General features: G+C 43.9%; 1 protein-coding gene across 1 annotated transcript in view; it reads right to left on the bottom strand.

The window, feature by feature from the left end:
* Positions 1 to 692: 692 nt before the first annotated feature.
* LOC109867265 (E3 SUMO-protein ligase PIAS1) overlaps positions 693 to 26,504 on the bottom strand; it is a 33,738-nt gene continuing 7,926 nt past the window's right edge. The window contains exons 6-13 of the mRNA XM_031802135.1: positions 26,061 to 26,195; positions 17,619 to 17,724; positions 16,964 to 17,037; positions 16,628 to 16,788; positions 16,267 to 16,397; positions 7,299 to 7,485; positions 5,904 to 6,081; positions 693 to 3,094 (exon numbers count right to left, since the gene is read on the bottom strand). Coding sequence (XP_031657995.1) covers positions 2,759 to 3,094; positions 5,904 to 6,081; positions 7,299 to 7,485; positions 16,267 to 16,397; positions 16,628 to 16,788; positions 16,964 to 17,037; positions 17,619 to 17,724; positions 26,061 to 26,195 — 1,308 coding nt within the window. The 3' untranslated portion in view covers positions 693 to 2,758. The remainder of the gene's footprint in view (positions 3,095 to 5,903; positions 6,082 to 7,298; positions 7,486 to 16,266; positions 16,398 to 16,627; positions 16,789 to 16,963; positions 17,038 to 17,618; positions 17,725 to 26,060; positions 26,196 to 26,504) is intronic.

Here is a 26,504-nt window from a genome sequence, read left to right on the forward strand (position 1 = left end):
GTACATTAAACATAGGGGTTTTATGCAACCGGGCTAGGTTGCTATGCAGGAGCCGTGACTTCACGCTCCGTATCGGACACCGGGGACCTGGCCCACTAGCTGGCGAGCTAGAAAATAGCGGTCTCGCCTATGTTACTAGCCATCTTTTGGGGGCAATCTGGGATCTTTCAGCCAAAGATTTGATTTAACTAGTTAGTTAACAAGACATTTATTGCGTTTAGCCGTGCATCTTATGCTAATCTCAGCTATGGATGGTTGTCACAGAACAAGGATGGTTAGTTATATATTTGTAGTTGTTTACAATGAGCCAGCAGCGCCCACCTACCGTGCACTGCCTTAACAGACCCAGAGCGATTTAACTCTCTAAATATCACATTTAGGGGTTCCTTACCATCTTGACATTTTAGGTTTAGGGTCCAGTTTTGATGCCATTCACTTAAACTATTCAAATATCTGAACAATCTAATCCAGGCATCGCCAAGCTCTTATTTCATTCAAAACAGTAAAGGTCAGCAAAACGTTTAGTCATCGCGACACCATCATATGAACGTATAGTCATCGCGACACCATCATATGAACGTATAGTCATCGCGACACCATCATATGAACAGGCTGACAGTTGCACCAAAAACATGCTTCACGTCCGAAGAACATTCAAGAACAGGAACATAAATTACTTCTGCAAAAGCACCTTGATTCAACCCCTCGTACACAGTGATTTATTGACTAGCTCTACTTCTTGCAGAGGCCAGAGCATACCATTACTTGTCTGTCGTCTTGCTGTATCTATCGGTTTAATTCATACAATTATCAAACAACACAGTAGAGTAGAGCCCAGAGACCATCAAAATGCTCCAAGCCTCTGTTGTGATATTGACATCATTCAATAGCACAACAGACAGAAGGGAAAAAAAACTAAAACAGAATTGGTTTGTTACAATGATGCAGATCAAGCGACAATGACCTCTTAAATAGCATGAATCATAGAATTACTAAAGAAATATCATAAGACAATAGCAATGCATATTCATGAATCATAGAATTACTAAAGAAATATCATAGGACAATAGCAATGCATATTCATGAATCATAGAATTACTAAAGAAATATCATAGGACAATAGCAATGCATATTCATGAATCATAGAATTACTAAAGAAATATCATAGGACAATAGCAATGCATATTCATGAATCATAGAATTACTAAAGAAATATCATAGGACAATAGCAATGCATATTCATGAATCATAGAATTACTAAAGAAATATCATAGGACAATAGCAATGCATATTCATGAATCATAGAATTACTAAAGAAATATCATAGGACAATAGGCAATGCATATTCATGAATCAACCAAAACTAAGAGAGGAAATAATAAATAATACTAACTGTGTACACAGGAAGGGAACAGAAGGCTAATAGAACGAAGGACAGAATAATGGTATCAAAACCACTATGGCCCATTCCACACTATAGGGCCTAACTGAGCCAAGCTGTACTGGGCTGGCCTGGTTCCACATCCACAAAAGTCCTGGAAAGAGCCAAATAAAACCCCCAAGCCATCACAGTACCGTTCGGGTCGGCCCTTTAGTGTGGATGCGGTGCGTGATGCTGCTGTCACAGACCGTCTCTGTCAGGCATTCAACAGGAACTCTAGCGCAGTCACACGGACCACTCTAAATCAGAACACACATTATAGAGCTACTGGACTCTGGTGAGTGAGAGGAGAGAGAGGAGAGACTGACAGAGATAGCAGGCATGTAAAGCCATGCAGTTTGTTCTCTGTTCCAAATGCAACTTCAATATACTTGGGGTTTTGTTTTCCTTGAATGACTTGGTGAAAAAGTGAGTCAAAGATACACCCTGCATGAAAATAGAAGTGCTTACATTTATCAAGGTACCGTAGTAATGCACTGGATTGAAATCATTTTGTGTCCCCCCCCCATAATGAAAATGTGCTGTGTGTAACTATGATGCCAATTTCAATACTATTTGAATAATATTTCTTTAATGTGAAAACAACTAAGGATGGACGCTGCAGTCAAGTTTCCTCAGCTAAATGAAAGAGATGAGAGAGGGAGCACACAAACCAGAGATACCACAGTAGTGGATCTATAACCAGCCTGGGTACCAGTCTGTCAGTGCTACCATTCCACGACAACAGACAGACAGCAGCCAGGCTAGCCTGTGTGATCCTAGTGACAACATGGAGCATAGGGAATGCTTTTTACACAGCACACATGGATCCAACAGAACTTGAAAGCATATTAATAAATAATACCTTGGAAATAATTAAATACAATATTATTGACCACAGTAAGAATGAACGTTTAAAAAAAAAGAAAAAAATAACTCTACAGTGATGAGGAAACAAACGGACAGATTCCTCTTCTCGCTCCGAAGCACAAGTCCAAACATGTTTTGAGACAAAAATAATGCCGTCGACGTGGAATATTGAAATAAAACAGTAAGAACGAAGTACAAAAGGTCAGGGGGGGGGTCAGGGGGCACGTGAAGGAAGAGGCTGTGAAAAAATCTTCAGTATCCACAGAAAAATATCAACTGAAGTTACTCATCATCATCGTCATCGTCGGGAGCTTATATATAATAAGTCAAATTGAAAATATAATTTTCCTCTCTGTACATAGCATTGTTTTCTCCTACTTTTTATTTATAATTTATTTGTCCCCTTCCGTTTCTATTTCCTCCCTCAAGTTGTTTTTCCGTTCTGTGTGGACGATCCCCCGCCTCCCTTCAGTCTAACGAGATCACGTCTGGTATGGAGCCATATATGACTGCTGCCGCTGTATCAGACCTGCTCGACTGGCTGTCCCGCTCTCCATCCCTCTCTCCATCCCTCTCTACGTCCCTCTCTACGTCCCTCTCTCTTAAACTATTAGATGAAACAAGACTGGAGCTGCTCCCGCTGTTGCTGCCCCCATTGGCTGCTGGCAGGGCGCTGCTCCCGCCCCCGGGGGTCCCTGGTTGGTCCAGGAACATCTGGGAGGAGCTATACGGCAGGAAGCGGTTGAGGAGAAGGTCATGGTCTTCTGAGGCAGAGGCCGCCGCTGCCATCACCATGTTGTAATGCTACAGAGAAAGAGAGGAGGGAGAGGAGGGAGGGTCACCACCATGTTGTAATGCTACAGAGAGAGGAGGGAGAGGAGGGAGGGTCACCACCATGTTGTAATGCTACAGAGAGAGAGAGGAGGGAGAGGAGGGAGGGTCACCACCATGTTGTAATGCTACAGAGAGAGGGGAGGGAGGGTCACCACCATGTTGTAATGCTACAGAGAGAGAGGAGGGAGGGTCACCACCATGTTGTAATGCTACAGAGAGAGGGGAGGGAGGGTCACCACCATGTTGTAATGCTACAGAGAGAGGGGAGGGAGGGTCACCACCATGTTGTAATGCTACAGAGAGAGGGGAGGGAGGGTCACCACCATGTTGTAATGCTACAGAGAGAGGGGAGGGAGGGTCACCACCATGTTGTAATGCTACAGAGAGAGAGAGAGAGGAGGGAGGGTCACCACCATGTTGTAATGCTACAGAGAGAGAGAGAGAGAGAGGAGGGAGGGTCACCACCATGTTGTAATGCTACAGAGAGAGGGGAGGGAGGGTCACCACCATGTTGTAATGCTACAGAGAGAGGAGGGAGGGTCACCACCATGTTGTAATGCTACAGAGAGAGAGAGAGAGAGAGGAGGGAGGGTCATCACCATGTTGTAATGCTACAGAGAGAGAGAGAGAGGAGGGAGGGTCACCACCATGTTGTAATGCTACAGAGAGAGGGGAGGGAGGGTCACCACCATGTTGTAATGCTACAGAGAGAGGAGGGAGGGTCACCACCATGTTGTAATGCTACAGAGAGAGAGAGAGAGAGAGGAGGGAGGGTCATCACCATGTTGTAATGCTACAGAGAGAGAGATAGAGGAGGGAGGGTCATCACCATGTTGTAATGCTACAGAGAGAGTGAGAGAGAGAGAGAGAGAGAGGAGGGAGGGTCACCACCATGTTGTAATGCTACAGAGAGAGAGAGGGGAGGGAGGGTCACCACCATGTTGTAATGCTACAGAGAGAGAGAGAGAGGAGGGAGGGTCACCACCATGTTGTAATGCTACACACAGAGAGAGAGGAGGGAGGGTCACCACCATGTTATAATGCTACAGAGAGAGAGAGAGAGGAGGGAGGGTCACCACCATGTTGTAATGCTACAGAGAGAGAGAGAGAGGAGGGAGGGTCACCACCATGTTGTAATGCTACAGAAAGAGAGAGAGAGAGAGGAGGGAGGGTCACCACCATGTTGTAATGCTACAGAGAGAGAGAGAGAGAGAGAGGAGGGAGGGTCACCACCATGTTGTAATGCTACAGAGAGAGAGAGGGGAGGGAGGGTCACCACCATGTTGTAATGCTACAGAGAGAGAGAGGGGAGGGAGGGTCACCACCATGTTGTAATGCTACAGAGAGAGGAGGGAGAGGAGGGAGGGTCACCACCATGTTGTAATGCTACACACAGAGAGAGAGGAGGGAGGGTCATCACCATATTATAATGCTACAGAGGTCATCATCATCAGGTCACTCCTGTGAAGTCATTACCCGATGGTTGTCTCCTGTGAAGTCATTACCTGGTGGTTGTCTCCTGTGAAGTCATAACCCGATGTTTGTCTCCTGTGAAGTCTTTCCCTGATGATTCTATTCTGTGAAGTCATTACCTGATGGTTCTATTATGTGAAGTCCTTACCTGATGGTTCTATCCTGTGAAGTCATTACCTGATGGTTAAATTCTTTGTAGTCATTACCTGATGGCTATATTCTGTGACGTCATAACCTGATGGTTCTATTCTGTGAAGTCATTACCTGATGGTTCTATTCTGTGAAATCATTACCTGATGGTTCAATTCTTTGTAGTCATTACCTGATGGTTGTCTCCTTTGAAGTCATTATCTGATGGTTCTATTTTGTGAAGTCATTACCTGATGGTTGTCTCCTGTGAAGTCATTACCTGATGGTTGTCTCCTGTGAAGTCATTACCTGATGGTTGTCTCCCGTGAAGTCATTACCTGATGGTCCTATTCTGTGTAGTCATTACCCGATGGTTCTATTCTGTGAAGTCATTACCTGATGGTTGTCTCCTGTGAAGTCATTACCTGATGGTTGTCTCCTGTGAAGTCATTACCTGATGGTTCTATTCTGTGTAGTCATTACCTGATGGTTCTATTCTGTGAAGCCATTACCTGATGATTCTATCCTGTGATGTCATTACCTGATGGTTCTATTCTGTGAAGTCATTACCTGATGGTTCAATTCTCTGTAGTCATTACCTAATGGTTCTATTCTGTGAAGTCATCACCTGATGGTTCTATTCTGTGAAGTCATTACCTGATGTTCTATTCTGTGTAGTCATTACCTGGTGGTTGTCCCCTGTGAAGTCATTACCTGATGGTTGTCCCCTGTGAAGTCATTACCTGGTGGTTGTCCCCTGTGAAGTCATTACCTGGTGGTTGTCCCCTGTGAAGTCATTACCTGGTGGTTGTCCCCTGTGAAGTCATTACCTGATGGTTGTCTCCTGTGAAGTCATTACCTGATGGTCCTAGTCTGTGTAGTCATTACCTGACGGTTCTATTCTGTGTAGTTATTACCTGATGGTTCTATTCTGTGGAGTCATTACCTAATGGTTCTATTCTATGAAATCTTACCTGATGGTTCTATTCTGTGAAGTCATTACCTGATGGCTATCTCCTGTGAAGTCATTACCTGATGGTTCTATTCTGTGAAGTCATTACCTGATGGTTCTATCTTGTGAAGTCATTACCTGATGGTTGTCTCCTGTGAAGTCATTACCTGATGGTTCTATCCTGTGAAGTCATTACCTGATGGTTCTATCCTGTGAAGTCATTACCTGATGGTTGTCTCCCTGGAGGAATGAGAAGAAGTTGAGGTCCAGGTCATTGGGGGTGTGGTAGTAGTGGCTGTAGTCCTGTATGAGGGGGGGTGGAGGGGGGATGTAGCTGGTCTCAACAGGAGGCATGCTGGGAGCTCTGGCCACCGGAGACGCCTGGCTGTGGAGGTTCAACACTCTGTGGGGAGAACACCAGGTCAGAACATGGTGTAAAAGGTCGACATAAGAGAGACAAGAAAACAGAACAGTCCGGCTGGTGTCCATTCGGCCCAAAACAGACAGCAGTCCGGCTGGTGTCCATTCGGCCCAAAACAGACAGCAGTCCGGCTGGTGTCCATTCGGCCCAAAACAGACAGCAGTCTGGCCGGTGTCCATTCGGCCCAAAACAGACAGCAGTCTGGCCGGTGTCCATTCGGCCCAAAACAGACAGCAGTCCGGCTGGTGTCCATTCGGCCCAAAACAGACAGCAGTCTGGCTGGTGTCCATTCGGCCCAAAACAGACAGCAGTCCGGCTGGTGTCCATTCGGCCCAAAACAGACAGCAGTCCGGCTGGTGTCCATTCGGCCCAAAACAGACAGCAGTCCGGCTGGTGTCCATTCGGCCCAAAACAGACAGCAGTCCGGCTGGTGTCCATTCGGCCCAAAACAGACAGCAGTCCGGCTGGTGTCCATTCGGCCCAAAACAGACAGCAGTCTGGCTGGTGTCCATTCGGCCCAAAACAGACAGCAGTCTGGCTGGTGTCCATTCGGCCCAAAACAGACAGCAGTCTGGCTGGTGTCCATTCGGCCCAAAACAGACAGCAGTCTGGCTGGTGTCCATTCGGCCCAAAACAGACAGCAGTCTGGCTGGTGTCCATTCGGCCCAAAACAGACAGCAGTCTGGCTGGTGTCCATTCGGCCCAAAACAGACAGCAGTCTGGCTGGTGTCCATTCGGCCCAAAACAGACAGCAGTCTGGCTGGTGTCCATTCGGCCCAAAACAGACAGCAGTCTGGCTGGTGTCCATTCGGCCCAAAACAGACAGCAGTCTGGCTGGTGTCCATTCGGCCCAAAACAGACAGCAGTCTGGCTGGTGTCCATTCGGCCCAAAACAGACAGCAGTCCGGCTGGTGTCCATTCGGCCCAAAACAGACAGCAGTCTGGCTGGTGTCCATTCGGCCCAAAACAGACAGCAGTCTGGCTGGTGTCCATTCGGCCCAAAACAGACAGCAGTCCGGCTGGTGTCCATTCGGCCCAAAACAGACAGCAGTCTGGCTGGTGTCCATTCAGCCCAAAACAGACAGCAGTCTGGCTGGTATCCAGTCGGCCCAAAACAGACAGCAGTCTGGCTGGTGTCCAGTCGGCCCAAAACAGACGGAGGACAGATTGTATTTGTAGGATTTTGTGATTGGACATACCCCTTGCTGACAGGCGGCGAGGCAGGGGACAGCGAGGAGGAGGGACAGGCCCTCTTGAGAGGAGGCTCATCATCCAGATCGTCGTCTGAAGAGCTGTCTAGAGTCAGATCAATCACCACCACCTTATTGGTACTGCTGTGGGATGAGCTGTTCCTGTGGTGTTCTGATTCTACTGTCCGACACGAGTCTATGGCAGAAAGAGAGAGAGACAGAGAGACGAGACAGAGAGAGACAGAGAGAGAGAGAGAAAGACAGAGAGAGGTATGTACATAGTCAATGGTAGGCTTCGAGGGGACTCCTATGGTAGGTACACATATAGCTCATCTCTTGGCAGTAGTACTGTAGACTACTTTATCACTGACCTCAACCCAGATTCTCTGATACCCCTATCAGGCCACAGAAAAATCACAGTCTACTTGAACAGAGCAATACTCAATCATGAGGCATCAAAGACTCTAAGAGTGATTACAGCTGTGAGTCTTTCTGGGTAAGTCTCTAAGAGTGATTACAGCTGTGAGTCTTTCTGGGTAAGTCTCTAAGAGAGAGAAACACTCCCAGCTGTAATCAAAGTCTCTATGAGTTTTCCACACCTGGATTGTACAATATTACATTATTCTCTTGACAATTCTTGAAGCTCTATCAGGGTGGTTGTTGCTAATTTCTAGACAGCCATTTTTAAGTCTTGACATAGATTTTCAAGCAGATTTAAGTCAAAACAGTAACTAGGCCAGCAACATTCAATGTCATCATGGTAAACAACTCCAGTGTATATTTGGCCTTGTGTTTTAGGTTATTGTCCTGCTGAAAGGTGAATTTGTCTCCCAGTGTCTGGTGGAAAGCAGACTGAACCAGGTTTTCCTCTAGGATTTTTCTTGTGCTTAGCTCCATTCCATTTATTTTTAATATAGAAAATTCCCTAGTCCCTGCTGATGACAAGCATACCCATAACATGATGCAGCCATAATTGTGCTTGAACATATGGAGAGTGGTACTCAGTAATGTGTTGTATTGGAGAGTGGTACTCAGTAATGTGTTGTATTGGAGAGTGGTACTCAGTAATGTGTTGTATTGGAGAGTGGTACTCAGTAATGTGTTGTATTAGAGAGTGGTACTCAGTAATGTGTTGTATTGGATTGGAGAGTGGTACTCAGTAATGTGTTGTATTGGAGAGTGGTACTCAGTAATGTGTTGTATTGGAGAGTGGAACTCAGTAATGTGTTCTTTTGGATTGGAGAGTGGTACTCAGTAATGTGTTGTATTGGAGAGTGGTACTCAGTAATGTGTTGTATTAGAGAGTGGTACTCAGTAATGTGTTGTATTAGAGAGTGGTACTCAGTAATGTGTTGTATTGGAGAGTGGTACTCAGTAATGTGTTGTATTAGAGAGTGGTACTCAGTAATGTGTTGTATTGGAGAGTGGTACTCAGTAATGTGTTGTATTGGAGAGTGGTACTCATTAGTGTGTTGTATTGGAGAGTGGTACTCAGTAATGTGTTGTATTAGAGAGTGGTACTCAGTAATGTGTTGTATTGGATAGTGGTACTCAGTAATATGTTGTATTGGATAGTGGTACTCAGTAATGTGTTGTATTGGAGAGTGGTACTCAGTAATGTGTTGTATTGGAGAGTGGTACTCAGTATTGTGTTGTATTGTATTGGAGAGTGGTACTCAGTAATGTGTTGTATTAGAGAGTGGTACTCAGTAATGTGTTGTATTGGATTGGAGAGTGGTACTCAGTAATGTGTTGTATTGGAGAGTGGTACTCAGTAATGTGTTGTATTGGAGAGTGGAACTCAGTAATGTGTTCTTTTGGATTGGAGAGTGGTACTCAGTAATGTGTTGTATTGGAGAGTGGTACTCAGTAATGTGTTGTATTAGAGAGTGGTACTCAGTAATGTGTTGTATTAGAGAGTGGTACTCAGTAATGTGTTGTATTGGAGAGTGGTACTCAGTAATGTGTTGTATTAGAGAGTGGTACTCAGTAATGTGTTGTATTGGAGAGTGGTACTCAGTAATGTGTTGTATTGGAGAGTGGTACTCAGTAATGTGTTGTATTAGAGAGTGGTACTCAGTAATGTGTTGTATTGGAGAGTGGTACTCAGTAATGTGTTGTATTGGATAGTGGTACTCAGTAATGTGTTGTATTGGATAGTGGTACTCAGTAATGTGTTGTATTATAGTGTTTGTAATATTTGTATTCTGTACAGGCTTCCTTCTTTTCACTCTGTCAATTATTATTTTTAAATTCTTTATTTCACCTTTATTTAACCAGGTAGGCCAGTTGAGAACACCTTTATTTAACCAGGTAGGCTAGTTGAGAACACCTTTATTTAACCAGGTAGGCTAGTTGAGAACACCTTTATTTAACCAGGTAGGCTAGTTGAGAACACCTTTATTTAACCAGGTAGGCTAGTTGAGAACACCTTTATTTAACCAGGTAGGCTAGTTGAGAACACCTTTATTTAACCAGGTAGGCTAGTTGAGAACACCTTTATTTAACCAGGTAGGCTAGTTGAGAACACCTTTATTTAACCAGGTAGGCTAGTTGAGAACACCTTTATTTAACCAGGTAGGCTAGTTGAGAACACCTTTATTTAACCTGGTACGTCAGTTGAGAACAAGTTCTCATTTACAACTGCGACCTGGCCAAGATAAAGCAAAGCAGTGCGACACAAACAACAACACAGAGTTACACATGGAATAAACAAGCGTACAGTCAATAACACAATAGAAGAAGTCAATATACAGTGTGTGTAAATGCAGTAAGGAGGCAAGGCAATAGGCCATAATAGCGAAGTAATTACAGAGTGGTAGATGAGCAGATGATGATGTGCAACTAGAGATACTGGTGTGATAGATGAGCAGACGATGATGTGCAACTAGAGATACTGGAGTGATAGATGAGCAGATGCTGGTGTGCAACTAGAGATACTGGAGTGATAGATGAGCAGATGATGATGTGCAACTAGAGATACTGGAGTGGTAGATGAGCAGATGATGATGTGCAACTAGAGATACTGGTGTGATAGATGAGCAGATGATGATGTGCAACTAGAGATACTGGTGTGATAGATGAGCAGATGATGATGTGCAACTAGAGATACTGGTGTGATAGATGAGCAGATGATGATGTGCAACTAGAGATACTGGAGTGATAGATGAGCAGATGATGATGTGCAACTAGAGATGTTGGTGTGATAGATGAGCAGATGATGATGTGCAACTAGAGATACTGGTGAGCAAAAGAGCAGAAAAGTAAATAAAATAGTATGGGGATGAGGTAGGTAGTTGGATGGGCTATTTACAGATGGACTATGTACAGCTGCAGCGATTGGTTCGCTGTTCAGATAGCTGATGTTTAAAGTGAGCAATTTTTGCAATTCGTTCCAGTCACTGGAAGCAGAGAACTGGAAGGAAAGGCAGCCAAAGGAGGTGTTTTCTTTGGGAATGACCAGTGAGATATACCTGCTGGAGCGCGTGCTACGGGTGGGTGTTGCTATGGTGACCAGTGAGGTGAGATAAGGCGGAGCTTTACCTAGCAGAGACTTGTAGATGACCTGGAGCCAGTGGGTTTGGTGACGGATGTCGCCGACTAGAGCATACAGGTCGCAGTGGTGGGTAGTAAGTATATGGGGCTTTGGTGACAAAATGGATGACACTGTGATAGACTGCCTCCAATTTGTTGAGTAGAGTGTTGGAGGCTAGGATCGGTAGGATGGTCAGTTTTACGAGGGTATGTTTGGCAGCATGAGTGAAGGATGCTTTGTTGCGAAATAGGAAGCTGATTCTAGATTTAACTTTGGATTGGAGATGTTTAATGTGAGTCTGGAAGGAGAGTTTACAGTCTAACCAGACACCTAAGTATTTGTTGTTGTCCACATAAGTCAGAACTGTCCAGAGTAGTGATGCTGGAGGTGCGGGCAGCGAACGGTTGAAGAGCATGCATTTAGTTTTACTTGCATTTAAAAGCAGTTGGAGGCCTCTGAAGGAGAGTTGTATGGCATTGAGGTTAGTTAGCACAGTGTTCAAAGAAGGGCCAGAAGTATACAGAAAATGGTGTCGTCTGCGTAGAGGTGGATCAGAGAATCACCAGCAGCAAGAGCGACATCATTGATATATACAGAGAAAAGAGTCGGGCCCGAGAATTGAACCCTGTGGCACCCCCATAGAGAATGCCAGAGGTCAGGACAACATGCCCTCCTATTTGACACACTGAACTCTGTATGAGAAGTAGTTAGTGAACCAGGTGAGGCAATCATTGGAGAAGGCAAGGCTGTTGAGTCTGCCGATAAGAATGTGGTGATTGACAGAGTCGAAAGCCTTGGCCAGGTCGATGAAGACAGCTGCACAGTAATGTCTCTTATCGATGGGGGTTATGATATCGTTTAGGAACTTGAGCGTGGCTGAGGTGCACCCATGACCAGCTCTGTAACCAGATTGCACAGCGGAGAAGGTATGGTGGGATTCAAAATGGTCAGTGATCTGTTTATTAAGTTGGCTTTCGAAGACCTTAGAAAGGCAGGGTAGGATGAATATAGGTCTGTAACAGTTTGGGTCTAGAGTGTCTCCCCCTTTGAAGAGGGGGATGTCCGCGGCAGCTTTCCAATCTTTGGGGATCTCAGACGATACGAAAGAGAGGTTGAACAGGCTGGTAATAGGGGTTGCAACAAAGGCGGGGGACAATTTTAGAAAGAGGGTCCAGAATGTCAAACCCAGATGATTTGCAGGGGTCCAGGTTTTGCAGCTCTTTCAGAACATCTGCTATCTGGATTTGGGTGAAGGAGAAGCTGGGAGGCTTGGGCAAGCAGCTGCGGGGGGTGCAGTGCTGTTGACTGGGGTTGGGGTAGCCAGGAAGAAAGCTTGGCCAGCCGTAGAGAAATGCTTGTTGAAATTCTCAATTATAGTGGATTTATCGGCAGTGACAGTGCTACCTAGCTGAGAGGAGGTGCTCTTGTTCTCCATGGACTTTACAGTGTCCCAGAACTTTTTGCAGTTAGAGCTACAGGATGCAAATTTCAGTTTGAAAAAGCTGGCCTTTGCTTTCCTGACTGACTGAGTGTATTGGTTCCTAACTTCCCTGAACTTAGGTTAGTATTGTGGAGTAACTACAATGTTGCTGATCCATCCTCGGTTTTCTCCTATCACAGCCATTAAACTCATCAAGGACAACAACCACCCGGGCCACTGCCTGTTCACCCCGCTATCATCCAGAAGGAGAGGTCAGTACAGGTGCATCAAAGCAGGGACCGAGAGACTGAAAAACAGCTTCTATCTCAAGGCCATCAGACTGTTAAATAGCCATCACTAGCCGGCTTCCACCCAGTTACTCAACCCTGCACCTTAGAGGCTGCTGCCCCATATACATAGACATGGAGTCACTGGCCACTCTAATAATGGAACACTGGTCAGAATGGTTCCATACTGCTTTACTCATCTCATATGTATGTACTGTATTCTATTCTACTGTATTTTAGTCAATGCCACTCCAACATTGCTCGTCCAAATATTCATATTTCTTAATTCCATTTTACTTTTAGATGTGTGTGTATTGTTGAGAATTGTTAGATATTACTGCACTGTTGGAGCTAGGAACACAAGCATTTAGTTAGATACTACTGCACTGTTGGAGCTAGGAACACAAGCATTTAGTTAGATACTACTGCACTGTTGGAGCTAGGAACACAAGCATTTAGTTAGATACTACTACACTGTTGGAGCTAGGAACACAAGCATTTAGTTAGATACTACTACACTGTTGGAGCTAGGAACACAAGCATTTAGTTAGATACTACTACACTGTTGGAGCTAGGAACACAAGCATTTAGTTAGATACTACTACACTGTTGGAGCTAGGAACACAAGCATTTAGTTAGATACTACTGCACTGTTGGAGCTAGGAACACAAGCATTTAGTTAGATACTACTACACTGTTGGAGCTAGGAACACAAGCATTTAGTTAGATACTACTACACTGTTGGAGCTAGGAACACAAGCATTTAGTTAGATACTACTGCACTGTTGGAGCTAGGAACACAAGCATTTAGTTAGATACTACTACACTGTTGGAGCCAGGAACACAAGCATTTAGTTAGATACTAGTGTACTGTTGGAGCTAGGAACACAAGCATTTAGTTAGATATTACTGCACTGTTGGAGCTAGAAACACAAGCATTTAGTTAGATACTACTGCACTGTTGGAGCTAGAAACACAAGCATTTAGTTAGATATTACTGTACTGTTGGAGCTAGAAACACAAGCACTTAGTTAGATATTACTGCACTGTTGGAGCTAGGAACACAAGCATTTAGTTAGATACTACTGCACTGTTGGAGCTAGGAACACAAGCATTTAGTTAGATATTACTGCACTGTTGGAGCTAGGAACACAAGCATTTAGTTAGATATTACTGCACTGTTGGAGCTAGGAACACAAGCATTTAGTTAGATATTACTGCACTGTTGGAGCTAGGAACACAAGCATTTAGTTAGATATTACTGCACTGTTGGAGCTAGGAACACAAGCATTTAGTTAGATATTACTGTACTGTTGGAGCTAGAAACACAAGCACTTAGTTAGATATTACTGCACTGTTGGAGCTAGGAACACAAGCATTTAGTTAGATACTACTGCACTGTTGGAGCTAGGAACACAAGCATTTAGTTAGATATTACTGCACTGTTGGAGCTAGGAACACAAGCATTTAGTTAGATATTACTGCACTGTTGGAGCTAGGAACACAAGCATTTAGTTAGATATTACTGCACTGTTGGAGCTAGGAACACAAGCATTTAGTTAGATACTACTGCACTGTTGGAGCTAGGAACACAAGCATTTAGTTAGATACTACTGCACTGTTGGAGCTAGGAACACAAGCATTTAGTTAGATACTAGTGCACTGTTGGAGCTAGGAACACAAGCATTTAGTTAGATACTACTGCACTGTTGGAGCTAGGAACACAAGCATTTAGTTAGATACTACTACACTGTTGGAGCTAGGAACACAAGCATTTAGTTAGATACTACTACACTGTTGGAGCTAGGAACACAAGCATTTAGTTAGATACTACTACACTGTTGGAGCTAGGAACACAAGCATTTAGTTAGATACTACTACACTGTTGGAGCTAGGAACACAAGCATTTAGTTAGATACTACTACACTGTTGGAGCTAGGAACACAAGCATTTAGTTAGATACTACTGCACTGTTGGAGCTAGGAACACAAGCATTTAGTTAGATACTACTGCACTGTTGGAGCTAGGAACACAAGCATTTAGTTAGATACTACTGCACTGTTGGAGCCAGGAACACAAGCATTTAGTTAGATATTACTACACTGTTGGAGCTAGGAACACAAGCATTTAGTTAGATACTACTGCACTGTTGGAGCTAGGAACACAAGCATTTAGTTAGATATTACTGCACTGTTGGAGCTAGGAACACAAGCATTTAGTTAGATACTACTGCACTGTTGGAGCTAGGAACACAAGCATTTAGTTAGATACTACTGCACTGTTGGAGCTAGGAACACAATCATTTAGTTAGATACTACTGCACTGTTGGAGCTAGGAACACAAGCATTTAGTTAGATACTACTACACTGTTGGAGCTAGGAACACAAGCATTTAGTTAGATACTACTACACTGTTGGAGCTAGGAACACAAGCATTTAGTTAGATACTACTGCACTGTTGGAGCTAGGAACACAAGCATTTAGTTAGATACTACTGCACTGTTGGAGCTAGGAACACAAGCATTTAGTTAGATATTACTGCACTGTTGGAGCTAGGAACACAAGCATTTAGTTAGATACTACTGCACTGTTGGAGCTAGGAACACAAGCATTTAGTTAGATACTACTGCAATGTTGGAGCTAGGAACACAAGCATTTAGTTAGATACTAGTGCACTATTGGAGCTAGGAACACAAGCATTTAGTTAGATACTACTGCACTGTTGGAGCTAGGAACACAAGCATTTAGTTAGATACTAGTGCACTATTGGAGCTAGGAACACAAGCATTTAGTTAGATACTACTGCACTGTTGGAGCTAGGAACACAAGCATTTAGTTAGATACTAGTGCACTGTTGGAGCTAGGAACACAAGCATTTAGTTAGATACTAGTGCACTGTTGGCGCTAGGAACACAAGCATTTAGTTAGATATTACTGCACTGTTGGAGCTAGGAACACAAGCATTTAGTTAGATAATACTGCACTGTTGGAGCTAGGAACACAAGCATTTAGTTAGATATTACTGCACTGTTGGAGCTAGGAACACAAGCATTTAGTTAGATATTACTGCACTGTTGGAGCTAGGAACACAAGCATTTCACTACACCCAAAATAACATCTGCTAAATATGTGTATGTGAATTGATAATACATTTTGATTTAAACTGTTTTAAAGTCATCATTGGCCTCATGGTGAAACCCCTGAGCGGTTTCCTTCCTCTCCGGCAACTGAGTTAGGAAGGACGCCTGTATCTTTGTAGTGACTGGGTGTATTGATGCACCATCCAAAGTGTAATTAATAACTGCACCATGCTCAAAGGGATATTCAATGTCTGTTTTTTGACATTTTTACCCATCTACCAATAGGTGTCCTTCTTTACAAGGCAGTGGAAAACCTTCCTGGTCTTTGTGGTTGAATCTGTGTTTTAAATTCACTGCTCGACTGAGGGACCTTACAGATAATTGGTATGTGTGGGGTACAGAGATGAGGTAGCCATTTAAAAATCATGTTAAACACTATTATTGCACACAGAGTGTGTCCATGACACCTATGTGAGTTGTTAAGATTTATTTTTTAATGTTTACTCCTGAACTTATTTAGGCTTGCCATAACAAAGGAGTTGAATACTTAATGACTCAAGACATCTCAGCTTTTCATTAAAAAAAAAAATGAATTTGTATAAATGGTGCTACTATGACACTAGAAGGGCTATGAAGCTGGCGGAATCACCACGTACCGTCCTCCCCGTTGAATGAAGCAGACACCTCTGTGACCTCCTTCTTCGACCTCATGGGATACCAGTTCCCGTCCTCTTTAAACTGGATCTCATCACAGTCCTCACAGCTGTTCAGGATCTCCATGAACAACCTGCAGAGAGACAGACAGACAGACAGACAGGCACACACACACACACACACACACACACACACACACACACACACACACACACACACACACACACACACACACACACACACACACACACACACACACACACACACACACACACACACAAGGGGGTTCAGAAATAGTGTGTGATACTGTACTGCAATGCAATACAATGTGTAGCATCCCCAGAGAGGTGGAGCAGAACGAACCCGTCGATGATGAGGTGTTGGTAGGGGGCCTTCTGATCACAGACAGGACACACCCACGTGGGTTTCTTCTCATTCATCTGGATGTAAAGCGTAGCGTCGAAACACTGGAGGTGGGAACACGTCAACGCTCTGCACGGGATCATCAGACGCATCTTCCCCAGCTAGACAGGAAACAGGAAACAGAAGGATGAGTATTGTGCTGTTTGTAGCAGAACTTCTGATTGTGATGTGGTTGTTTTACCTAATCTACCTACTTTTACCCAAGTTGATCACTGATTGATCGATTCTGATTAAGAACATCTGCTAAATAACTAAAATGTAAATGAGTGTACATACCGGACAGAGTAGAGAGACTCGTAGACTGGTGGTCGCAATCTCACTGTCAGGGTCTGCTGTTAACTTCTCTTTGACTGTGGAGAGAGAGAGACAACACAATCTCACTGTCAGCTGTTAACTTCTCTGACTGTGGAGAGAGAGAGACAACACAATCTCACTGTCAGCTGTTAACTTCTCTGACTGTGGAGAGAGAGAGACAACACAATCTCACTGTCAGCTGTTAACTTCTCTGACTGTAGAGAGAGAGAGACAACACAATCTCACTGTCAGGGTCCGCTGTTAACTTCTCTGACTGTGGAGAGAGAGAGACAACACAATCTCACTGTCAGCTGTTAACTTCTCTGACTGTGGAGAGAGAGAGACAACACAATCTCACTGTCAGCTGTTAACTTCTCTGACTGTGGAGAGAGAGAGACAACACAATCTCACTGTCAGCTGTTAACTTCTCTGACTGTGGAGAGAGAGAGACAACACAATCTCACTGTCAGCTGTTAACTTCTCTGACTGTAGAGAGAGAGAGACAACACAATCTCACTGTCAGGGTCCGCTGTTAACTTCTCTGACTGTGGAGAGAGAGACAACACAATATCACTGTCACAATCTCACTTGGTTTATGGGACCATGCAGCACCATCTAATATCAGAGAGCCACCTACTGAGAGCTCTGGAGTGGTCAGGGTTGCGGATGCCTTTGGCTCGTAGTCTCTGTAGCAGGGTTGTGGATGTCTGCTGTCTGACCAGGTAGACTGCCATGGAGAAACTCTGAGAGAGGAGACAACAGGAGGGTCACAACGCCATACATGAAAACCATGATTTACCCTTCATACTACTGACTGGGGTCATTTTGGGCATTGAATTGAGAAAAAAATCAATGCTCCCAAATAGTCTTGACCACCCGCCAAAATGGCTGGTATGAATATAGTTCTACCAGCCAAGGCCAAAATATACCCCCTGGTAAAAACCTGTATCTGTGATTTTGATCTGATCCATCTGCAGAGATGAACTCACACAAGATTGTACTTTTCTATACCACGTATCGTATGACTATACAGAAATCACCTCACTTTTCTACAAAATTGGCAAATGGTATACAAACTCTGCCAATGGTATAAATATTTGATTCAACTAAAATATAGAACTCAGATCCACCCCACATTAGCACTGACCCCATTTAGAACTCAGATCCACCCCACATTAGGACTGACCCCATTTAGAACTCAGATCCACCCCACATTAGCACTGACCCCATTTAGAACTCAGATCCACCCCACATTAGGACTGACCCCATTTAGAACTCAGATCCACCCCACATTAGCACTGACCCCATTTAGAACTCAGATCCACCCCACATTAGCACTGACCCCATTTAGAACTCAGATCCACCCCACATTAGCACTGACCCCATATAGAACTCAGATCCACCCCACATTAGCACTGACCCCATATAGAACTCAGATCCACCCCACATTAGCACTGACCCCATATAGAACTCAGATCCACCCCACATTAGGACTGACCCCATATAGAACTCAGATCCACCCCACATTAGCACTGACCCCATATAGAACTCAGATCCACCCCACATTAGGACTGACCCCATATAGAACTCAGATCCACCCCACATTAGCACTGACCCCATATAGAACTCAGATCCACCCCACATTAGCACTGACCCCATATAGAACTCAGATCCACCCCACATTAGCACTGACCCCATTTAGAACTCAGATCCACCCCACATTAGGACTGACCCCATTTAGAACTCAGATCCACCCCACATTAGGACTGACCCCATATAGAACTCAGATCCACCCCACATTAGCACTGACCCCATTTAGAACTCAGATCCACCCCACATTAGGACTGACCCCATATAGAACTCAGATCCACCCCACATTAGTACTGACCCCATATAGAACTCAGATCCACCCCACATTAGGACTGACCCCATTTAGAACTCAGATCCACCCCACATTAGGACTGACCCCATATAGAACTCAGATCCACCCCACATTAGGACTGACCCCATTTAGAACTCAGATCCACCCCACATTAGCACTGACCCCATATAGAACTCAGATCCACCCCACATTAGGACTGACCCCATATAGAACTCAGATCCACCCCACATTAGCACTGACCCCATATAGAACTCAGATCCACCCCACATTAGCACTGACCCCATTTAGAACTCAGATCCACCCCACATTAGCACTGACCCCATATAGAACTCAGATCCACCCCACATTAGGACTGACCCCATATAGAACTCAGATCCACCCCACATTAGCACTGACCCCATTAAGTAGACTGGACCATTGACCTATTTTTACATATTGGCAATGGTAATAGAAGTTACTTTTAGATGTGTATCCTTTTCCATTTAGATAAACAGGGCATTCAGAAAGTATTCAGACCCTTTGACTTTTTACACATTTTGTTACGTTGCAGCCTGATTCTAAAATATATTAAATTGTCTGTACAATCTGTACACAATACCCCATAATGACATCACAATACCCCATAATGACATCACAATACCCCATAATGACATCACAATACCCCATAATGACATCACAATTCCCCACTGTGAGTAGAAGCATCCTGCCATAAGCCCTCCCACTCCCATTGTTTCACTAGCAGCCATGATAATGCTGTGGCGTGAATAAAGAAAACTAAGCCATACGTTTGGTCATTGTTTCACTAGCAGCCATGATAATGCTGTGGCGTGAATAAAGAAAACTAAGCCATACGTTTGGTCATTGTTTCACTAGCAGCCATGATAATGCTGTGGCGTGAATAAAGAAAACTAAGCCATACGTTTGGTCATTGTTTCACTAGCAGCCATGATAATGCTGTGGCGTGAATAAAGAAAACTAAGCCATACGTTTGGTCATTGTTTCACTAGCAGCCATGATAATGCTGTGGCGTGAATAAAGAAAACTAAGCCATACGTTTGGTCATTGTTTCACTAGCAGCCATGATAATGCTGTGGCGTGAATAAAGAAAACTAAGCCATACGTTTGGTCATTGTTTCACTAGCAGCCATGATAATGCTGTGGCGTGAATAAAGAAAACTAAGCCATACGTTTGGTCATTGTTTCACTAGCAGCCATGATAATGCTGTGGCGTGAATAAAGAAAACTAAGCCATACGTTTGGTCATTGTTTCACTAGCAGCCATGATAATGCTGTGGCGTGAATAAAGAAAACTAAGCCATACGTTTGGTCATTGTTTCACTAGCAGCCATGATAATGCTGTGGCGTGAATAAAGAAAACTAAGCCATACGTTTGGTCATTGTCTTTCAGGATCAATGGATGAAACACTGTCAATAAAATTACAGAAAGTATTCACACTTATCCCACATTTTGTTGTGTTATAGCCTGAATTATAAACAGACTTAAAAATAAATGTTTTTTAAAAGAAGGTCTTACCCATCTACACACAATAGCCCATAAAAACAAAGTGAAAACATGTTTTTAGAAATGTTTTCAAAAGTATAGAAAATGTTAAATGAAATCTCATTTACAGTACATTTACTAATTTACAGTACCAGTAACAGTTTGGACATAACTACTCAGGGTTTTTCTTTATTTTTACTATTTTCTACATTGTAGAATAATAGTGAAGACATTAAAAACTATGAAATAACACATATGGAATCATGTAGTAACCAAAAAAGTGTAAACAAATCAAAAATATATTATATATTGGAGATTCTTCAAAAGCCAGGTGTGCCTTTTTAAAAGTCAATTTGTGGAATTTCTTTCCTTCTGAATGCATTTGAGCCAATCATTTGTACTGTGATAAGGTAGGGGTGGTATACAGAAGATAGCCCTATTTGGTAAAAGACCAAGTACATATTATGGCATGAACAGCTCAAATAAGCAAAGAGAAACGACAGTCCATCATTACTTTCAGACATGAAGGTCAGTCATTACAGAACATTTCAAGAACTTTGAAAGTTTATTTAAGTGCAGTCGCAAAAATCATCAAGCACTATGATGAAACTGGCTCTCATGAGGACCGCCACAGGAAGGAAGACCCAGAGTTACCTCAGCTGCAGAGGATACGTTCATTAGAGAGTTACCTGTCTCTCATGAGGACCGCCACAGGAAGGAAGACCCAGAGTTACCTCTGCTGCAGAGGATAAGTTCATTAGTTAACTGGCTCTCATGAGGACCGCCACAGGAAGGAAGACCCAGAGTTACCTCTGCTGCAGAGGATAAGTTCATTAGTTAACTGGCTCTCACGAGGACCGCCAAGCAATGGAAGACCCAGAGTTACCTCTGCTGCAGAGGATAAGTTCATTAGTTAACTGGCTCTCATGAGGACCGCCACAGGAAGGAAGACCCAGAGTTACCTCTGCTGCAGAGGATAAGTTCATTAGAGTTACCTGTCTCTCATGAGGACCGCCACAGGAAGGAAGACCCAGAGTTACCTCTGCTGCAGAGGATAAGTTCATTAGAGTTACCAGCCTCAGAAATTGCAGCCCAAATAAATGCTTCACAGAGTTCAAGTAACAGACACATCTTAACATCAACTGTTCAGAGGAGACTGTGTGAACCAGGCCTTCATGGTCAAATTGCTGCAAAGAAACCACTACTAAAGGACACCAATAAGAAGAAGAGACTTGCTTGGGCCAAGAAACACGAGTAATGGACATTAGACCGGTGCAATTCAAATTCAAGGCACACTTAACCAGCATGGCAACCACAGCATTCTGCAGCGATACGCCATCACATCTGGTTTGCACTTATCATTTGTTTTTCAACAGGACAATGACCCTACACACCTCCAGGCTGTGTAAGGGCTATTTCACCAAGTAGGAGAGTGATTGAGTGCTGCATCAGATGACCTGGCCTCCACAATTACCCGACCTCAACCCAATTGAGATGGTTTGGGATGAGTTGGACCGCAGAGTGAAGGAAAAACAGCCAACAAGTGCTCAGTATATGTGGGAACTCCTTCAAACGCATTCCAGGCGAAGCTGGTTGAGAGAATACCAAGTGTGTGCAAAGATGTCATCAAGGCAAAGGGTGGCTATTTTGAAGAATCTCAAATATAAAATACATTTTGATTAGCTCAACACTTATTTGGTTACTACATGATTCCATATGTGTTATTTCATAGTTTTGATGTCTTCAGTATTATTCTACAATGTAGAAAATAGTAAAAATAAAGAAAAACACTGGAATGAGTAGGTGCGCCCAAACTTGACTGGTACTGTAAGTAGTCACACCCCTTTGCTATGACACTCCAAATTGAGCTCAGGTGCATCCAATTTCCTTTGATTCTCCTTCAGTTGTCACTACAACTTGATTGAAGTCCACCTGTGGCCAAGTCAATTGTTTGGACATGATTTAGAAAGAAACACACCTGTCTATATAAGGTCCCAGAGTTGACAGCGCATGTCAGAGCACAAACTACAGTATATACCATGAAGTCCAAGGAACTGTCCATGTAGCTCCGAGATAGAATTATGATGAGGCATATATCTGGGAAAGGGTATAAAACTATTCCTAGAGTGTTGAAAGTTTCCAAGAGCACCGTGGTCTCTTCATCATAGGGAAAGTGAACAAATATGGAACTACCCAGACTCTGCCTAGAGCTGGCCGTCTGACCAAACTGGGCAAGAAGGGCCTCGGTCAGGGAGGTGACCGAGAACCCAATGACCACTCTGACAGAACTCCAGATTCCCTTGGCTGAGATGGGAGAACCTGCCAGAAGGACAACAGTCTCTACAGCATTTCACCAATCTGGGCATTATGGGAGAATGGCCAGACGGAAGCCACTCCTGAGAAAAAGGCACATGACAGCACGCCTGGAATTGACAAAAAGGCAGGTGAAAGTCTCACAGCACAAGGCAAATGATTATGTGATCTGATGAGACATTCAATTGAACTCTTTGGCCTGAATGCAGAGCTACGTCTGGAGGAAACCAGGCATCAGTCGTCTAACACCCTCCCTACTGTGAAGCATGGTGGTGGCAGCATCATGCTATGGGGATGCTTTTCAGCGGCGGGGACTGGGACACTGGTAAGGATAGAGGGAACAATGATTAGAGACAGAAGCAAATTCTTGATGAGAACCTGCTTCAGAGTGCAAACAACCTTAGACTGGGGGGGGGCGAAGATTTACGTTCCAACAGGACAATGACCCCAAGCATACAGCCAAAGCAACGCTGGAATGGCTTCAGACAAGAATGGGAAAGTACTTGAGTGGCCCAGACTTGAATCCCATTAAATCTGTGGAAAGACTAAGATTGCTGTTCACCACCACTGACTTAACAGACCTTGAAAAAATCTGCAAGAAATAATGGGAGAAAATCCCCAAATCCAGATGTGCAAAGCTGATACAGACATACCCAAGAGGACTCAGAGCTGATACAGACATACCCAAGAGGACTCAGAGCTGATACAGACATACCCAAGAGGACTCAGAGCTGATACAGACATACCCAAGAGGACTCAGAGCTGATACAGACATACCCAAGAGGACTCAGAGCTGATACAGACATACCCAAGAGGACTCAGAGCTGATACAGACATACCCAAGAGGACTCAGAGCTGATACAGACATACCCAAGAGAACTCAGAGCTGATACAGACATACCCAAGAGAACTCAGAGCTGATACAGACATACCCAAGAGGACTCAGAGCTGATACAGACATACCCAAGAGGACTCAGAGCTGATACAGACATACCCAAGAGGACTCAGAGCTGATACAGACATACCCAAGAGGACTCAGAGCTGATACAGACATACCCAAGAGGACTCAGAGCTGATACAGACATACCCAAGAGGACACAGAGCTGATACAGACATACCCAAGAGGACTCAGAGCTGATACAGACATACCCAAGACGACACAGAGCTGATACAGACATACCCAAGATGACTCAACGACGATACAGACATACCCAAGACGACACAGAGCTGATACAGACATACCCAAGACGACACAGAGCTGATACAGACATACCCAAGACGACACAGAGCTGATACAGACATACCCAAGATGACACAGAGCTGATACAGACATACCCAAGACGACACAGAGCTGATACAGACATACCCAAGACGACACAGAGCTGATACAGACATACCCAAGACGACACAGAGCTGATACAGACATACCCAAGACGACACAGAGCTGATACAGACATACCCAAGATGACACAGAGCTGATACAGACATAACCAAGACGACACAGAGCTAATACAGACATACCCAAGACGACACAGATCTGATACAGACATAACCAAGACGACACAGAGCTAATACAGACATACCCAAGACGACTCAAAGCTGTAATCCCTGCCAAAGGTGCTTCTACAAAGTACTGACTCAGGGGTGTGAATACTTACGTAAATGAGATCTTTTTGTATTTCAATTTCAATAAATTTGCAAAATGTTCTAAAAACGATTTTGAATTGAGGCTGTAACAATAAAAGTCAAGGGGTATGAATACTTTCTGAAAGCACTAAGTGTATTTCACAGTTTGGTGTTCAACCCTTTTAAACGGCAGCTGGTTATTACTGCATTGTCGGAACTAGAAGCACAAGCATTTCACTACACTCACATTAACATCTGCTAACCATGTGTATGTGACAAATAACATTTGATTTGATATCTATTACATCACCCTCCATTCATGACCCTGTGTATCTATTACATCACCCTCCATTCATTACCCTGTGTATCTATTACATCACCCTCCATTCATGACCCTGTGTATCTATTACATCACCCTCCATTCATTACCCTGTGTATCTATTACATCACCCTCCATTCATGACCCTGTGTATCTATTACATCACCCTCCATTCATTACCCTGTGTATCTATTACATCACCCTCCATTCATTACCCTGTGTATCTATTACATCACCCTCCATTCATTACCCTGTGTATCTATTACATCACCCTCCATTCATGACCCTGTGTATCTATTACATCACCCTCCATTCATGACCCTGTGTATCTATTACATCACCCTCCATTCATGACCCTGTGTATCTATTACATCACCCTCCATTCATTACCCTGTGTATGTATTACATCACCCTCCATTCATTACCCTGTGTATCTATTACATCACCCTCCATTCATTACCCTGTGTATCTATTACATCACCCTCCATTCATTACCCTGTGTATCTATTACATCACCCTCCATTCATTACCCTGTGTATCTATTACATCACCCTCTATTACGTCACTCTCACCCCTGTCTATTATATCACCCTCCATTCATTACCCTGCATATCCATGACATCACCCCCCATTCATTACCCTGCATATCCATGACATCACCCTCCATTCATTACCCTGCATATCCATGACATCACCCTCCACTCATTATCCTGCATATACATGACATCACCCTCCATTCATTACCCTGCATATCCATGACATCACCCTCCATTCATTACCCTGCATATCTATGACATCACCCTCCACTCATTACCCTGCATATACATGACATCACCCTCCATTCATTACCCTGCATATCCATGACATCACCCTCCATTCATTACCCTGCATATCCATGACATCACCCTCCAATCTTTTCCCTGTCTATCCACGACACCACGATAGATTCCTTACCCTGCCTATCTCTGAAGTCCACGACATCACGATAGATTCCTTACCCTGCCTATCTCTGAAGTCCACGACATCACGATAGATTCCTTACTCTGTCTATCTCTGAAGTCCACGACACCACGATAGATTCCTTACCCTGCCTATCTCTGAAGTCCACGACATCACGATAGATTCCTTACCCTGCCTATCTCTGAAGTCCACGACACCACGATAGATTCCTTACCCTGCCTATCTCTGAAGTCCATGACACCACGATAGATTCCTTACTCTGTCTATCTCTGAAGTCCACGACACCACGATAGATTCCTTACCCTGCCTATCTCTGAAGTCCAAGACACCACGATAGATTCCTTACTCTGTCTATCTCTGAAGTCCACGACACCAAGATAGATTCCTTACTCTGTCTATCTCTGAAGTCCATGACATCACGATAGATTCCTTACTCTGTCTATCTCTGAAGTCCACGACATCAAGATAGATTCCTTACCCTGCCTATCTCTGAAGTCCACGACACCACGATAGTGTTGGGTACTGTGGTGGACAGTCTGACCAGTGACGTGATGTTGATGGGGCGACTCGGCCGTTTGGGTTCCACTCCATTTTTGGTTGGAGGAAGGTAGCCCTGAGGAGGAAGAAGAGACAACAGGGTCAACGTCAGTTGGTTTAAGTTGACGCAAGCAACTCCAAGGTTGTGGGTTCAATTCTCGCAAAGGGATCACAAACATACAAAGAAAATGTACGTACTGTAAAACCCTTTGGATAACAGCGTCTGTAGTTATAACAGTGATATATACAGAGCATTCAGAAAGTATTCAGACCCATTGACTTGTCCGACATTTGGTTACGTTACAGCTAGAGGTTGACCGATTAATCGGAATGGCCGATTTCAAGTTTTCATAACAATCGGGAATCGGTATTTTTGGACACCATT

Source organism: Oncorhynchus kisutch, linkage group LG22 (genome assembly GCF_002021735.2).
Source record: "Oncorhynchus kisutch isolate 150728-3 linkage group LG22, Okis_V2, whole genome shotgun sequence".
Classification (NCBI taxonomy): domain Eukaryota; kingdom Metazoa; phylum Chordata; class Actinopteri; order Salmoniformes; family Salmonidae; genus Oncorhynchus; species Oncorhynchus kisutch.